At 43.2% G+C, this 17,113-nt stretch overlaps 1 protein-coding gene and 1 non-coding gene across 2 annotated transcripts; one reads left to right on the top strand and one right to left on the bottom strand.

The window, feature by feature from the left end:
- Nucleotides 1-8,745: 8,745 nt before the first annotated feature.
- Nucleotides 8,746-14,547, bottom strand: LOC119860528 (phosphate carrier protein, mitochondrial-like). The gene has a single exon (XM_043520301.1). It carries the CDS (start codon nucleotides 12,498-12,500, stop codon nucleotides 11,277-11,279), a length of 1,224 nt encoding a protein of 407 aa, XP_043376236.1. The 5' UTR covers nucleotides 12,501-14,547; the 3' UTR covers nucleotides 8,746-11,276.
- A 14-nt stretch (nucleotides 14,548-14,561) lies between these two features.
- Nucleotides 14,562-14,634, top strand: TRNAA-AGC. Its single transcript has one exon. It is a non-coding gene; the product is annotated as a tRNA-Ala (tRNA).
- Nucleotides 14,635-17,113: the final 2,479 nt, after the last annotated feature.

Genomic DNA, 17,113 nt, shown 5'->3' with positions numbered 1-17,113 from the left:
CAAATATCCCAGGCTTTCTCCAGTCTAGATACAACTCACAGAATAATACAGGAGATTCAGCAATCCATAGTGAGGGCTGTGTGCCACTGTAGCCCAAAACTGAAGTAACAGCTGCAACACTCTACTGGTACAGTTGCAAGGATGCCTTGGGATGCTCTGCTGAGGTTATAGTGACTCATCAAGAAAGTGGAGGTCTATGAATGGTGCCTATGGCTTGCATAGATTTCCCAACCGACACTAATATTACACACAGTCCACTGGCAACACTGAGAATGTGACATACAAAGTCACAAAACACACCATTACACATACCAGGAGTAAGGGAACCATGCAATACATAAGTGCAACTTACACATGTCAGCAAGATGACCACATCAGATCCCTTGTCCTTGATCCTCAGATTCTGTTCAGGATGCCAGCTGGGAGATGAGGCAGATGACCTCTGGCCCATACACCTGCAGACCCATGAAGAGAGTGATAAGAATATAAGAGAGAAAAACGGTGACCCTAAAGCCCACCATAAGTCTCAGTTGTAAGAGGTGGTAAAACAGAAGTCTTTACAGACTGCTCTTCACAGGAAACTCTTTCTATCCTCCCATCAGAGGTCTTTGATGGCTATTGATATTAAATATTTATAGAGTCCACCCCACACGCTTCTGCATTTTGAGGGCATCAGGGAAACGCAAAGTCAAATTGTAATAACCAACAACCCTTAAACCAGTCAGACAGACATTTAAAAATCATATAAAACAATAAGAGGTCAAAGTGAGATTGTGCTGTCAGACAAGTCATTAGACCAAGAATCATCTCTGATAAAGTAGTATCTTCAATAGCTTTTACTGGCTGCATTCTTTGACATAGTGCTTTTGAGATCATGTCCCAAGTTTATTGTACATTTATTTTTTTCCTTATTAATGCTTTTCTTTAATGTGTATGATGCATTACAAAGCATTAAGAGCTGATTTTACAGCTCACTAAGAACAGAAGCATCAGTAACTGATCTATCAGTGTGGGCTCTTGTTTTTTAATTGAGTTTTGCTACGGTTCTGCCCCATATAGGAAACAGCTACTTACTCCACAATGTTTTTCTAATTAATCTTTTCAGATATTACTGCCTACAAGAAAACTGCCACCAGGCGTTATGAGAGAAGCAAAGCACAAATGCATGAAATAAAGAAATAAGACGGAAGCAGACCTAGCTAGATGTTTCAGTGCCATAAGTGACTAGTTTGATTTGAAATTCTAGAGTTAACATCACTGTTTAAACTACTGAAAAGCCCTTTCAGTTTCATGTTGCCGTAATAATAGCAAAGTTTTGCGATGCATGTTAATGGACAATGAAAGAGGTGGACTGCAGAGAAGTAGCTGTAAAGTGAGTAAAACACTAGCTGCCAAACCAAACAGCAATTAGTGCATATAAGGGTACTGTCATCTGGAACAACCACTTGCTGTGCTGGAGAATCTGGCTCTGCACATCTGTAGGGGCCTGGCTATTTTCTACAGATTAGGCAGCTTCCCATTGCTGCCTCTAGGCTACTTGGGCTAGTTCCACCTGCTCCTGTATTTTCAGTAGGGCTGATATGGGATCCATGACCTCGAAATCTTTAAGTCAGGCAAAAGAGGCCAAAGAAATCCCTGCATCAGGGAAGGTTCGTAGATGGTTCAGGCTCTAGGAAGCCTGAATCCATGCCAGTGTTCAGCCAAGGAGGGGAGGCGTATTCAGAACAGTGCCTTTTTCCCCCACTTTTGCTGCTACTTTTCAGACCCAGCTGGACAAAGACCCAGCAGCCTCTAGAATCCAGGGAACCACCAGACCAGAACTGAGGAAACCAACCCAGGAAAAGAAATAAAATAGCTAGCCTCCCTTCCACAGCCACTTCTCCCACTAAGGCTAGGGATCCCTTCAGTTCTCCTAATCCCTTCTCCCACACATGACAGCTACTCCTCCATGGCATGGGGGTGGGGCAGCCCTGGAGCTGGGGTTTACTTGCTCAGGCTACAGCAGTTCTCCTCTTGCTTCACAGAACTGGACTGCTCTTCTCACTGCACAGCCATTCCCTTCACTGGGCTCTACTCTCCCACCCATGGCTGCTGCTGCCGAGACGCTCTCTTTCCCCAGCTGCATTGAGCAGTCAACCTAGGGACAAGGCGAGGCTCAGGGAAGAGACCAGCAGCTCCCTCAACCCTCCTATTCTTTGCCTGTAGAGGGGTCACTCACCAGCCGGTGCACCCCTTCTTGGCCAAGCATGGTGTAGCAGACTCTTCGGCTGTGGGGTACCCACCATCACTAGTCACTTCAGTCCCTACAGCCTGCCCCTTCTCACAACTCAGCCCTCCACCCAGGTCACTTGTAGTCCCACCCCTTCGGAGATAACACAGAGTCCAGCAAAGTAAAAGTCTAGTGACTCTGTTCCAAGCCTTCAGCCCCACCCTGGGCTTGATAGTCCTTGTCCCCATTCATGTCTGGGTTGGTTTGTTTTGTTTAAACCTCCCCTTCCTGGTGTAGGGATAGGGTTCAGTAGGCCAGGGAACCCAGGCCCTCCCTCTCCTCTGGGTTCCAAGTCAGAGAGCCCGTATTAAGCAACTAGTCTACTCCCATAGACTCACTGTGCTTTCCTGGGCCGCTTCCAACCTTCAGGCTCATACAGAGCCCCCTTAGGCTCCCTAGCAGCACACAACCCCTTGCAGGCTGGGCCTCCTCCAGCTATCTGAGAGGTCTCTCATTAAGGTCCCTTTTCTATTCTCTCGCTAAGAGGCTTCTCTTTCTAGGAGCAGTCTTGTCTCTCAGCTGTCGCTGGTCAGCCATTTAGTCACACCTGGGAAAAATAACTGTTCTGCCTATTAACTCCTTCATGGCTACTACTCTATAGGGTTTAAATACCCCATCACAGAGCCCCCCCCAATTCATTTATTCCCACTCCCCCAGTTTATCCATGATGTGCTTCCTTCCCTCAATGAATTCAGTGCTCCCCCCAATATTTCAGTGTCTCCCCAAACAAATCCCATCTCTTCCCCCAGCCGAAGGACCACGTCTCACTTCTGAGCCAGTGCCTGCACACCCCACAATTCCCCTTAGCAGCAGCTCTATGTGGAACGTTTCTCCCAGGAGAGGTAGTCACTGATTGTCGCCCCTCCCAACCAACCTGGACAAAGTAAGGGGCAGGGAGGCACAAACCCCTGCAGAGTACTGGGAGTGAATGGGAGGCTGTAGCTATTCCCCTTCTCATACTACACATTCACTGGAAGCAGCTGGTAGGGGAGACTCAGCCCCCTGAGTCCTATCTCTAGGGAAGGTGCAGGAAGCACCTGGTGGGTGCCTGGGGTACTAAGGATTATTTGGTGGGGGGGCTCTCTCCTCACCTTGCGATTGCTCCCTTTTTCCTGCGTGGCAACTTAGCTGCGGCTCTATGAGGCCTGAGAGCCGGCAGCATGTAAAGCAGCTGCTGACAGGAGTAGACTGTGACTGCAGAAGTCAGAAGGGTCACTGTGCATAATGAACAGGAGAACTTGTGGCACCTTAGAGACTAACAAATTTATTAGAGCATAAGCTTTCGTGGGCTACAGCCCACTTCATTGGATGCATAGAATGGAACATATAGTAAGAAGAGATAGATATATAGATATATAGATATATATAGACATACATATATATATACACACATAGAGAGAAGGTGGAAGTTGCCATACTGGAACTAAGGCAGGGCCCTGGTCTGTAGGGCCAGAGCGAGCTGCAGGATGTGGTTTCTGCTGTGGTTCTGTTATCTTTTAAAAAAATAATATGGATTGATTCAGGCTCTCATTGCTTTAATGTAGTGGTTCTCAAACTGTGGGTTGGGACCCTGTTTTAATGGGGTTGCCAGGGCTGGCTTAGACTTGCTGGTGCCTGGGGCCAAAGCCCAAGCCTGAGGGCTTCAGCCCTGGGTGGCAGGGCTCAGGTTACAGGCCCCCAGTCTGGGGCTGAAGCCCTTGGGCTTTGGCCCCCAGCCTAGGGAGGTGGGGCTTTGGCTTTGCCCCCCGGGTGGCAGAGCTTGGGCAGGCTCAGGCTTTGGTCCCCCCTCCTGGGGTCCTGTAATAATTTTTGTTGTTAGAAGGGAGTCGTGGTGCAATGAAGTTTGAGAACCCCTACTTTAATGTAAAGAACACAGGGAGATGGAGGCAAAAACAGCAGCCACAGTGGCCCTAGGGGACTAGGAGGAGCCACTCTTCCATCCAGTGCATTGCAGTGCACACCAGGCAGGCCCAAGAGAAGGAGCAACAGCACAGGGAAGTGACATAAAAGGTTGTTAAGAAGAGGAGGTTCATGTAGGTTTCTTTAGAATATTTTGTCTAAAATTCTGCAACTAAATTTAGGCATCTAAAACCATACTTAGGCATCCAAGAGGCATCTGGTTTTCAGAAAACACCTACATTTCTGGATGCTCAGCACTTTTAAAACCAGGTCATTTTGGTATCTAAATATAAAATTAGATGACTTGTTTTAGGCACCCAGGTATGAAAATGTGGCTTTTATATATACCCTGACAACTTCCATTACCTTGTCTTTTAATTTTATGGGCACTGCAGTTATGCTTCTATCAGTCATTCAGTGGAAAAATAAAAGTATGGAACATGCATATCTGTGTGCCTGATTCTCCTTTAATTTAAAATTACTTTAATACAATCCTAGTAGGCTGGATTCTGCTGTCAGTTACACTGATGTAAATCCAGAGTAACTTCAGTAAGTTTAGTGGAACTGTTCTGGACTTACATTGGTGTAATTCATAGCAGAATCTGTCCCAACAGAATGACACACTATAAAACTGGTGTAAATCAGATCAGAATCAGGCCCTATATTTTAATTATTGACCAACTAGGTTGCTGTGGTTTACTTTTCTTCAAAGCTTGGGTGCTCTGTGAGTGCTGTGCTACTATCAACTTCATTGCTAAGTTTTGTCTGAGGTAGTTGATCCATGCTTTCCACTTGGTTAAAGACTGCCTGTCCAGACAAAGTTATATACTGAAAGCAAAGTAATGTATGTAGTATATAGCAATGCCTTACATATTGCATATCATTAGTAAACACAAGTATCTGGATCCCACTGTGACTGTGGGTTCTTTCATATTTCACTTGTGTAAAGAGCAAAAGACACCCTGATTCTACACTCACATTGGTGTAAATCAGGAATAACTCCTCCAAAGTCAATAGCATTCCATCAATGGTAGATGGTGTGAGAGTAGAATCAAGCCAGTGAATCCAACCAGTCATTTAATTTTAGTGTTTTCTGTTCTGTTCAGCCATTTTCATTCCCCAAATCCAGTTATTTTTCAGTTCCAGTTGTATTTTTAAACAATTCATAATCTGATAGCAGCCATGTTATTATAGCACTATTATATGCATGTATAGCACAAATATACCTTGACTTTTCACATTAAAGCTCATATATAGAATTGCAAAAGTTCAAAAGCATTGCAATTTCTTATTTATTGTGGCAAAAGCTAATACATTTCATTGTTAATAAAATTGTGACTTAACGAAGGAACTTTATTATGAAAATAAATCCTGCTGGTAACTATCTTACCAGACATTTTGTAATTAAAGATAAAAATATACAGTAGAGAAATGTAACATAATAAACTAGCCTGTGTCATCCATCTGCACAACACTCCTGTTAATTTTTAGTCATTTGTACATACTATATTAAACTGTTTAGAGATCCATTCATATTGACATACATCTAATTTTATATTTTTCGATCAAGACCTCCAAATTAAGGGGACATATCGCTACAAACAATGGGTTTGATTTTAATTTCACCTGTGCCTGTATAACTCTATTGACTTCCGTAGAGTTACTCTGGAGATGTTTGTGATTTACAGGAGAGCAGAATCAGACCGCAAAATATTGTTAACAATTCAGTTTTCTATGTTACTAACAATGGTTATTAAAATGGAATAATATTTTAAAATCTAATTAACTTTTCACTATTGAGATTTGTTGGTTTTTTTGCATTCTTGCACCTTGTATTCTGAAAATAGACTAATTCCAGATGTGTTTAGGGTCAATTTCTAGTGAATTGTATTTTTGTTAATTATTTCAGTTGGATTTCTTTTTAATCATGGAAGCATGGTGTTTTGTAAAAGCTTGGTCTGTATTAACTTAAGTTTGCACCAAATTAGACATGATAGGCCCTGATTCTGAGTTCCACTGGACCCACACTCATCATAAGAATGAAGGGAATAGCCCACTTTGTTCCTCCTATATTCAAAGGCTGTTTGTGGCCTGTCCGGCCCCTGGCGTTAGTTAGAGCAGCATTAGGGTAGCTATGCCAGGAGCTGGGAGAGGCTTAAAACTACTCTGGCAATTCTGTCTGGTGCATTTTATTCAATACAGTAGTCCCCAGGGGCCATTTCCATTCTTTACATCATGTAAAGTGGTCACAGTAAAGCACGGAATAGGGACCAAGGAGTTCTAGCCAGGAGCCAAGAAACCAGCCCAGTAGCAAGCCAAACAGTCAAGATGGGATAGCTGTTTTGGATGGGGGGGCGGGGGAGGGGAGGACTTGGTAAAGGGTAGCTGGGAAATATTTCAAAATTTGCATAGGAGGAGGAGCCAACTTCAAAGTTCACTTTTGGGCAGCTGTGTGCATTGTTATGTCATTGCTTCAGCTATATTAGATCTAAAACATGTATAATCATATATGATTAATACAAAGAACAGCTAGTACCAACTACAGAACTGCTGATTTACTGAGACAATGTTAGAATGGACATCCAAAACATAACTACGAATTCTAAAGACAGGGGTTTAGTATCAGATTTAATCTCCTAATATTTAGAGAATATTTTTGATTGACATTAATGAAAGAGGGGTTTTGTTTATATAAAATCAAGACCACTCACGAGAATAGGTATAAAACAAGAATTCTGCCCGGACAAGCACTTTTCACTTGTGTTTTAGAATGTTAATAACTGAAATTTCAGGACTAGAACACAAGCATTTTGTAAAAAGTGAATGTAATATTCTGCAAATGCTCACCACTTAACTGCATTGCATTATAACATTGTAAGAGCTCCAAGAATTAGTTGCAGGCTTTTGTAAGCACATTTTTATCATAATTCAAAATCTTAGCAGAACAATTTACATGCTAAAATACATTCACATCATAAATTATTAGAAGGAAAGTCAGAGAAAAACATCTCCTGATTTGTTGACTTATTTTGCCAACAGTACTGTAAACTGTACAAAAGCCAAAAGGAAGGACAGACTTTATTGCTATTGATTTCAATAACATAAATCCTCCAGTTTGGTTTCTCTTCGTTTTGGCAAGATAATCATTCCTTTAACTATATTTTGCTACAAAATATTACTTGTATGTACTTCATGCTATAGTTTCTTTATACTTTTCCCAAGATATTGGGTAATTTTACAAATCAATTCTAGAGGAAATAGATTCTTTATTGTCATTGATTGTTTTGAAGTGTGGACAAAAGAACATATAATGGGCTTCAAACAAAATCCTGGCCATGATGCTCACATAACAGTCTCACTCAGATCAATTGGGAGCATATCTTCTCGCCTTTATAGTTATTCTCTAGTTGCTAATCATGTTTTATTGTGGAAGAATTGAAGATTATACAGTGTGTATGTGGATATGTATCTTCTGTTTGGCCAGATGGCCCAGGGAGGGTGGCAATAAACCCTACTAATGAGTTACCAAAATATATGCACATGAGGGAAGAGTAATAATTTGTTGTCGTGGCTTCTGGCATTGAGTCTTTGTGGACTTGTCTCTATATTTCCTGGAAGCCGAAAAGAGCTAATGTAATGTAACGAAAAGTAGCTCATAAATTAAAGTGAGGGTGTGATGGCAGCTAGCGTAGACATATCTAGGCTAGCATTAATCTACCTAGCTTGAGTACCAGAACTGTGAAGCCACAACAACAGAGGCTTCATTGCAGGCCGTACAAACCTGCCGGGAACCCTGGATAATTACTCGGGCAGCTAGAATGTCTACACTTCAGTCACACCCTGTGACTGCAGGGTAGGCATACCCATAGCAGCTGGCAGCAGTACAAATGATAGGTGGTATCCAAGTGCATCTAGTGCTCTGGACTGTACAGGCCCAATTCACCATTGCCTTGTACCTTGTGCAATGACATCAGTGCAAAGTGCATGTAAATTACTACCATTCTGATTTGCTACATTTTACATCCATTTTGCACTCAGCTTGCACTGGTGTAAATGACTACACGTGGTGCAGGAAGGGAAATATTCATTTCATTTTAAACTTAAAATATGTAAAATATAGTTGCAATTTTTAAAAACAATTTGTATTTTGACACCCCCCCCCAAAATCAAGAGAATGTTTGTGCTGAGTTTTTAAAAGCATGGTCATCTTTCTCCAGTCTGCTAATCAAATGAGTAGGACTCTAAAACATTTACTGGTTGATCAACTTAATTCATGAGATTTGTGCAGTATCTCATTTACAAAACATTATAGACAACATATCAGGAGCCTAAAATATATAATTTGTTAGAATTACTGCTTAATTATAGATGCTATTTCACTTAAAAATGAATTAGTACAGAGAAGACTGAAATGGTTTGGCACTTACGTATAACTGACTTCCAGTTTGTGTTGTGTCTCAAGGCCAGCAACAGGGTGCAAACTTGGGAATTCCCAAGTTTACTATGCTACGCAGGACCCATTAGTGACAATTCAGATGCACCTTCTTTTCCCTCTTCCACTTTAATATCATCTTTGGAAAAAGATGTATAACAGCAACAATGGTGAGAGGAACAAGATGAATGGAAAGTGATAGCTGCTTACATATTTGATGAGAGTACAGTTCTCACTACTTTTAAATGTATCAGAGGGGTAGCCATGTTAGTCTGGATCTGTAAAAATGGCAAAGAGTCCTGTGGCACCTTATAGACTAACAGATGTATTGGAGCATAAGCTTTTGTGGGTGAATACCCATTTCGTCGGATGCATGTAGACATGTACTTTTAAATGAATACTTCTCCCACATCTCCATGGGACTGGGATGTTAGTGCCTGGTCTATCAATTACTGTGCTCCATAAACAATTGCTAATTTCAATATAATTGCTGGGATGCCAATAAACTTTAGTTAAGCTTAGTATCATTGTAAAACTCATATGTTTTCAGCTTCAATTGCAAAACATAAATGAGAGTTAATGAACATTTCTCTGTGCTTCCAAAATTACGTGTATTGAAAATAGAAGGTGTCTTTGGATTTTTTCTGACATCAAGCTAAAGAACTGATTCTTTCAGCTCTGTCATTGCTTATTCTTTACAACTGTTTACCTGAAAGATGGCATATAACAGGGGTTCTCAATCTTTTTCTTTCTGGGGCCCCCCCAGCATGCTCTAAAAACTCCACAGCCCACCTGTGCCACAACTGCTTTTCTGTATATAAAAGCCATAGCCAGTGTTAAGGGGTAGCAAGCAGGGCAATTGCCTGGGGACCCATGCCACAGGAGCCCTGGCAAAGCTACATTCCTCAGGCTTTAGCTTCAGCCCCATGTGGTGGGGCTCAGAGTCCAGGACTTCAGCCCCATGTGGTGGGGCTCTGGCTTTCAGCCCTGGGCCCCAGTAAGTCTAAAGCTGGCCCTGCTTGGCAAACCCCCAGAAACCTCCTTGCAGCCCCCCAGAGGGCCACAGACCCCTGGTTGAGAAACACTGGCATGTAATATATATGTTGAGATTTTTAACCCTTTTAGCATGTCAGTGAATTCAAGATGTAGAACAGCAGCTTGTTGTGGGCCATTTGATGTTTTGTCTAATGTAGTATATACCATGCAAGCATTTCAAAAAGGTAAAAGAAATGTACACTTCTGGTCACATCTTTCTTGGCCATTTCTTGTGGCTATTTTAATTCTCCAGGAAACTGATCCAAAGCCCAGGGAAGTCAATCGGAATCTTTCAGCTGATTTCATTGGACTTTGGATTAGGCCCCAAGAACAGAACACTATATTTTTACATTTATTTAGAAATGTTGCAGAATTGTCTTAGTCATTCCATTCAAACAACTGTAAATGCCCACAGCACATGATCTGTGTACTACAGTTAATTTACTGTCTTACTATAACAGCAGCAATTCCATAAAGATTCTGTATTTCCACAGTGACTAAAACACTTTTATAAATAATGATTTCCCACAGGACAAAAAGCATTTTTATTTGCTTTGTTAACTATTTAAATTTCCACATAACATTTCTAAACATTTAATAAATAACATTCTTGGAAAAATTATGTTCAGATGTATATTATGTCTGGCATTCTTGCATAAATGAGTGACTTGCAGGCCATATCTCATTTAAGTTACACCATGCCCATATCCCTTTTATCGAAGAAAACCCACAGCACACATCAATTTGATCTATGTTTAAATAAAGGAGGGTGTTTGCCACATAAGAGATAGAAATGGCACCAAATTAGGGCATATTATACTTATTTTTCTATCCCAAATTATTTATTAAAAATAAGGTATGTAAGTGAGAGGTAAGCAGGATTAACTCTATTTTATGCCCAGTTTTTCTAATTTGGGAGCCAGGACACCTTTGTATAATCAACCATTAACAAATACTCCTTCAAACATCTCAGCAGTTTTATATCAAACACACATAAATAACTGTCATTAATATTCTAACCTTTCAAAATATAACATTCCGTAAACAAAGTTGCAAATATGCAATTCCAATAAACGATGTGGATAAACACTTTTGTCTAGGGATACTGTAAATTATTATATTCTGAACATATTAACTTATATTATTCATAGCCATTTTTAATGTTTTGGTTCCACTAAATATTGTATATGAGTGTAAAATAAGCACCCATTTAAAATACATGTCAATTTTCTCTACAACAGGGGAATATGACTCTGTTGTGTTTCAAAGTTTTCAGAGTCACTATCCATGGCAAACAAAATAAACACAGGCATTAAGAGCCACATAATGATAGATTTAAGCCTTTGCAGAGACAGATCTTTAACAGAGCTGCTAAATGTAAATTCATGTCTAGGCAAAAGTCCAGAGATGGGAGCATCTAAGATGATGGTTGGAACCTGAAATTGGCAGAATGAACGATGTAGTGAAGTGACAGTGTAACTGCAAGGTCTATGGGAAAAGGCTAACCACTCCCATCAGTCTCTATCTGGAGAGGTAGCTTTTTGAGATGGGAGTTGGTCCAGGAGCCTGAAACAGAGTCACAAATGAAACAGTACAATGCAGCAGGAACTTAACTCTCAATGCAGCATCTATGGGCTGAATCTACTTAAAGAAAAACCCCTCTTTCAGTGATGCAGGCATCTCTGGTGGTGGGGGCCGAGGGAGCCTGAAATAGACCTTGACTGAATCATAAATGAACCACTGCAGGGCTGTGAGGGTGCCAATCATGAGGATGCGGGGAAAGAGGCCCTTCCACACTCCTATGAAGCCTAGCTTCTTGAGGACTTCCACAGCGCTGCTGCCCTTTTCCTTGTTGAGCACAGACACCACAGAGTCAGCTGGGTGGGAGACTATAGCACAGAAGATACCGGCTACATAGCCAGCAACAAAGGTGACGCCAAGCTGCTCAGCCTTGGAGCACTCAGTGCGCGGTTTGGGCACCACATAGGCATAGAGGGCCTCCAAGGTGCGCTCAAAACAGGCAAACTTCATCATGGTGTAGGGGATCTGGCGCATCCAGAGTGGAGCCACCCCCTTGTAGAAGGCCCAGAACCCCTCCTCAAGGTACATCTTGGGGAGAGCCACCCGTAATGTGTTGGCGTAACCTGACTGCGTCTGGATTCGCACCTTGGCTGCCTCCATGGGGGACAGAGCAATATCAGCGAAGAACTCGGCACTGGCTGAGGCGGCCAGATAGAGGCTGGTCCGCCACAGGTAGGCTCGCTCAGGTCCCAACATGTCAGCATAGCGCAGCTTGAAGACTTCATATAAGCCAAACTTGCAGAGGCCCTGCATAGAGTAGCCCACACAGGTGGGGACCCATCCCTTGGCCAGGCCACGCATCCCCTCCTCTTCCACGGTGAGAGCAAAGCCCTGCAGCATGCCCCGGTAGCGACTAGGCTCTGCCTGCATGCGGCACTTCACCAGATCCAGCGGCACCACAGCCGTGTGGGTCAGGCCGCAGCTCACCACGCCACCTAGGCCACACAGGGCCAGATACTTCGCAGAGCCATGCTCGCAGCTGTATTCCTCCTTGCCCCAGAGGGCAGGCAAGGCGGCCGCCCATAGCCGGAACTGGCGCTCAGGACGAGGGGCGGTGCTGCTGTTGTTCCTCTCTGGGGCCCCTAGATGCACCTCCTCCTGGCTGCTCAGGTCACTGTGCTGAGGGAGGGCGGTGCTGCTGTCACTCCTCCCCAGGCTGCAGAGTGTGGGGAAGACGGCTGCCCACAGCCAGGCTGGATGCTGAGCAGGGGAGGCCGGGCTGCTGCCCATCTCCCAGCTGCTCTGGGGCCTGCACCCCTCTGGGTCCCCTGGGAGCTGGGCCATCTCTGGGGTGTGGAGGGGCCCTGCTGCCGTCTCCTCTGGTGTGGTGTGGCGGGGGGGGGGGGCTGCGCGTCTCTGGGGCCGTCGTCGTGGCCTCCTGCCTCAGGCTCGTTTCAACTGCCAGTGCCCTTCGGAGGCCACAGGATTCTAACCATAGAGCCTCTGCCTAGAGTGTAGCCCAGCCCGTCCGCCACAAGCATGGGTAGAGCGCCAGCACGACGGACAGGGTGACAGTGTGTCAGCTCTAGCCATATCTCTATGGCCCTGGGTGGGTGGGGGACTCGTGCTCCATGCGGCATCAGGGAGCATAGTGTGGCAGGGGAGATGGGGAGGACAGGAGAAAACTTGAGGGCAGATGTAGGGAACTAGAGAGAAGTGGTGGAGAGGGAGAGAGTTGAGTGGGGAGAGGAGAGCCTGTTGGTATCACCGAAATGGCAAACGGCGGAGACCCAAATTGAGGGCTACAGGGAAAATGCAAGGGGAGGCGCAGGCAGAAATGACTGGCGGAGTGAGGGTGGGGATTTTTGTGGAAATAAAGTGATGAATATCCTGCAAATATGCAAACAAGGGTTTTCCATAAAAAAAAATCTCCAAGTTTCTGGGACTTCATCCGTAACACTCTTCTACAACAGTGGGACCCAGCATCAGTTTGTGAGACAACTCCCAGCTGCTGTGGTCCATTTGAGATCCTAGTGTCCAGGCCCATGGAATCAGCAGGTCCCAATATATAGCAATCCATCCTGATCTGGAGCCCCAAGTCTATAGAAATGACAGGTCCCACCAGGCCGTTCCTATGGGGTCAATCACAGGCTGTGGTCAATCACAGCCATTTTTTAATCATCATTTTGACAACCATTATCACTTGGCTATAACTTATCATGCAGCATGTTGTGCCTTTTACATCCAGTTGTACAACATCCATCAAATACACAAACTCATTTGAGGTTATTGTATTGATTACTTCAGAACTTCAATAAGAGCAGAAAAGCCTCACTTCACCTTGATACTCTAGTTAATATCCTGAGCTTTACAGATATTATAGAAAATAGAAATTTCAAGGATCTAATTAATTTTTTCAGCTTAAAATTTTGTTTTTGTTTTTATATAAAAAGGATGAATAAATATATACAGAAAAACTGACCAGAGCATTGTGGTCCCCTCCCAACAGCATGGGCTGAGAATGGAGGGCCAGATCCCAGTTCTTGGCAATGCTGCTTTGGTAACTCAAAACAGTCAGGATTCCCCTGGTGTAGAGGAAGCCCCACTGTTTGTATAGGGCCCCAGTACTAACTCTATGCCACCCTCTCACTACACCGAAATAAGGGGCATGTCAGAGCTATCAAAGAGGTGAAGACTAGAACCCTGCTGCATTTGAGCAGTCCCTGGCTGTAAAACAGTCTTTTTTGCAGCCAGGTGTAATTTAGAGCAGCTCTAAAGCTGCCCTAAGTTTTACAGGGAGAAGAACTGGTCTCAAGGATCAAAGGAGCACAAAGTTGGGTAACGGTCACTTGTGCTCCCCACCTCTTTCAGCTCTGAGCTCTGGTGCAGCTAAAGATCTGACCTGCAGAATCAGCTTTGAGTTTGCTTGCCTTTATGAGAATAATTCAGACCCTTGATATTATGTAGCAGTCGATATTTATATTTAATTTCTGTTACTGTTCTTTTTTATTATTATTTTATTATTTGTTTTACAGCAGGGCCAGAGGATCAAGGGCCATTATGCTAGGTGCTGTACAAACACAGAATAAGAAATACTCCCCCTACCAAGGAATCTTAGAATACAATATCTTCAATGTAAGCTTCTCTGCCATGCTTTATTTATGGGCTTGAATTCCTTACACACCAGAACTTCCCTGACTTTACTGGCAGTTTGGGGATGCAAAGAGAACTGGAGAAGATTTAGTGTGCCTCATGCCTGCCCTGGAAGAACCACTCCTGGACTCAAAGAATTTACTCCTTATGACCATTGGTTTCTTGGTCTCTGTCCAGATGCAAATTAGAACTAATTGGTAAGGTTTTTGGTTGGTTGGTTGGTTAGTTTTGTGAGGTAGGCAGATGTAGCCGGGGGAATTAGCTCAAATGGTAGAGCGCTCGCTTAGCATGCGAGAGGTAGTGGGATCGATGCCCGCATTCTCCAGAAGGGGATATGTTTTTCACTATGGGGCTTTCAAGAAATTCCTTTCTGGCTTATGAATACAAAGAAACACGTGATTTCAATTATTTGTTTGGGAGGGAGGGATAGCTCAGTGGTTTGAGCATTAGCTTGCTAAACCCAGGGTTGTGAGTTCAATCCCTGAGGGGGCCATTTGGGGCAAAAATTGGGGATTGGTCCTGCTTTGAGCAGGGGGTTGGACTAGATGATCTCCTGAGGTCCCTTCCAACCCTGATATTCTATGATTCTATGTTCACTAGAAATTGGATTGAGACAATTACACATAAATCACCAAACATCCAGCAGGAGGCAATGACTTCTGATCACTACTGACCTTGTATTTCATTTCCTGATTTTTAATATGAATATAAATAGAGAGGAAATGAAGCATGAGTATAAAAACTTTTCACACAGATAGGTTAAATTTGTGACTTAACTCTATGAGATGTGTGAAGAGTCGGAGTACTGCTGCTAGGCGGCTTGCTGCCTTTTCATTTCTTTCTGCTGCTGTATTGAGGGGCGGGGAGAATGGCTTATACAGCTGCCCAAAGCACTAGTGCTTCAGAGGAGCTGGTCTTATTCATTGCCCTGAGAGACAGCTCCACTGCTGAAGGGACAAAGCTAGAGAGGGGGATTCCTGGAGGAGTGACTGCTGTGTAGGTCAAGCTCTCCAACATCACAGCCCTGTAGCAACTGGCAACCTTTTGTGACAGTTGGGTCCCACAGTTCCTGGGGTGATTCTGACATGATTTTCAATCTTTTGTATTTATTTTTTGGAGATGGTCAAACTAAACTTCTGTGATTCAAAGTCACTTTTTGTAACAGGTTCTAAGACAATAATAAAATAATAATAATAATTCAAGACCTGATTCTGCAACCATTACGCTGCATAGCACCTTTCTCTGCAAGGAGTCCCACTGGTTGCAATGGGCTAAACTGTGATTTTTCAATCACATACAGAGCTGGAGGTAGCAAGTAGATGTATCCTCCTTGGCTTCCCTTTTGCCTCCAGGGTGATGATAATTTGCTACTGGTCCATATCAGTATCTCTCACTCACTGTTGGTCTACCAGTGGCCCTAGGGGAGAGGGGGCCACATTGTCAGGTGAGTGCATTTTATGTTCAGTGCCGCAGTTATTTTTTCTTTTTCAATTTCCACATCATGCTCATGGACTTTGCAGCTGCAACATCCAGTCAAGGTAGCTCATCAGCACATTTCATTGTTGCAAAGATGTTCAGGAGGGAAATGAGTATGTGATGGGAGCAGAGCCCTGATTATCCAATACAGCACTTGGGCACTTTCTCCTGAGCTGTGTTATTATTTTAAAATTTACAGACACCCCCTCCAGGAAAAACAACACAAAAATACCCCAGCAAATGCAAATAAATTGGGAAGTTTTTGCTGTAGTTGTCTAGAGCAGGCATTTTATGTTGGCAACATGAAAGGGAGAAGAAAACACCTGGGTTGGATTCAGGCAGCACAGACTAGACTTGGCTGGAATCAGTTGGTGTAAAAATGTGCTTTGTATTTAAATATAGAAAATAGACATCAGAGATGGAAAATACCTCTGATCATTAATTAGTCCATCCCCCTCTCAGATTGTTTCCTAGAGTCTTGGATGTGCTCTGTCTAGCTTATTATTATTATTTACTAAGTACCAAGAATGTGCTTGGTGCTCTACATGATCAGTTTGCTGCTATTTGGCCATTTTGTGTTTTTAGCTGGTTTAATATATAGAATATATCTGAAGTGCTCAAACTAGAGTGGGTAAGGAATGGGAGGGAGACTTTGCTATAATTTCTCTCTCTCACCCAAGTGTTTCTTAGGTGAAAGTATGAGCTAGTTTTTAAATTACTTTACTTTATACTATGTAAGAAATTTCAGATATTTTCAAAACTGATTCAGCTCTGATTTGGAGAGATAATCACATATCAACGTACATGCCATAAGTATGTTAAAAAAAGAACAAAAAGAAAAGGAGTACTTGTGGCACCTTAGAGACTAACAAATTTATTAGAGCATAAGCTTTCGTGAGCTACAGCACGAAAGCTTATGCTCCAATAAATTTATTAGTCTCTAAGGTGCCACAAGTACTCCTTTTCTTTTTGCGAATACAGACTAACACGGCTGCTACTCTAAAAAAAGAACAATGTAAGTTCACAGAGGATAGGTCCATCAATTGCTATTAGCCAGGATGGTCAGGGATGGAAGCTGGGAGTGGACGACAGTGGATGGATCACTGGATGATTGCCTGTTCTGCCAATTCCCATTGAGGCACCCTGCATTGGCCACTGTCAGAAGACAGGATTCTGGCTAGATGGAGAGTTTGTCTGATCCAGGATGGCTGTTCTTATGTTTTTATGTGTAGAAGTACTGGATGTACAACAGTTTCCCAGCTTGGAATCCTGCCCTCAGCAAATACATTTGATGTTCATAGTAGTCTTTCAGCTGCCTTTCCACTGAC

The sequence above is a fragment of the Dermochelys coriacea genome, chromosome 8, assembly GCF_009764565.3.
Source record: "Dermochelys coriacea isolate rDerCor1 chromosome 8, rDerCor1.pri.v4, whole genome shotgun sequence".
Lineage (NCBI taxonomy): Eukaryota > Metazoa > Chordata > Testudines > Dermochelyidae > Dermochelys > Dermochelys coriacea.
The sequence above is the reverse complement of the archived record's forward strand: the minus strand, read 5'-3'. Positions and strand labels throughout refer to the sequence as shown.

Bases quoted from the DNA above. Each gene is read 5' to 3' on its own strand.
- LOC119860528 (XM_043520301.1), bottom strand. From the start codon at position 12,500: ATGGCCCAGCTCCCAGGGGACCCAGAGGGGTGCAGGCCCCAGAGCAGC.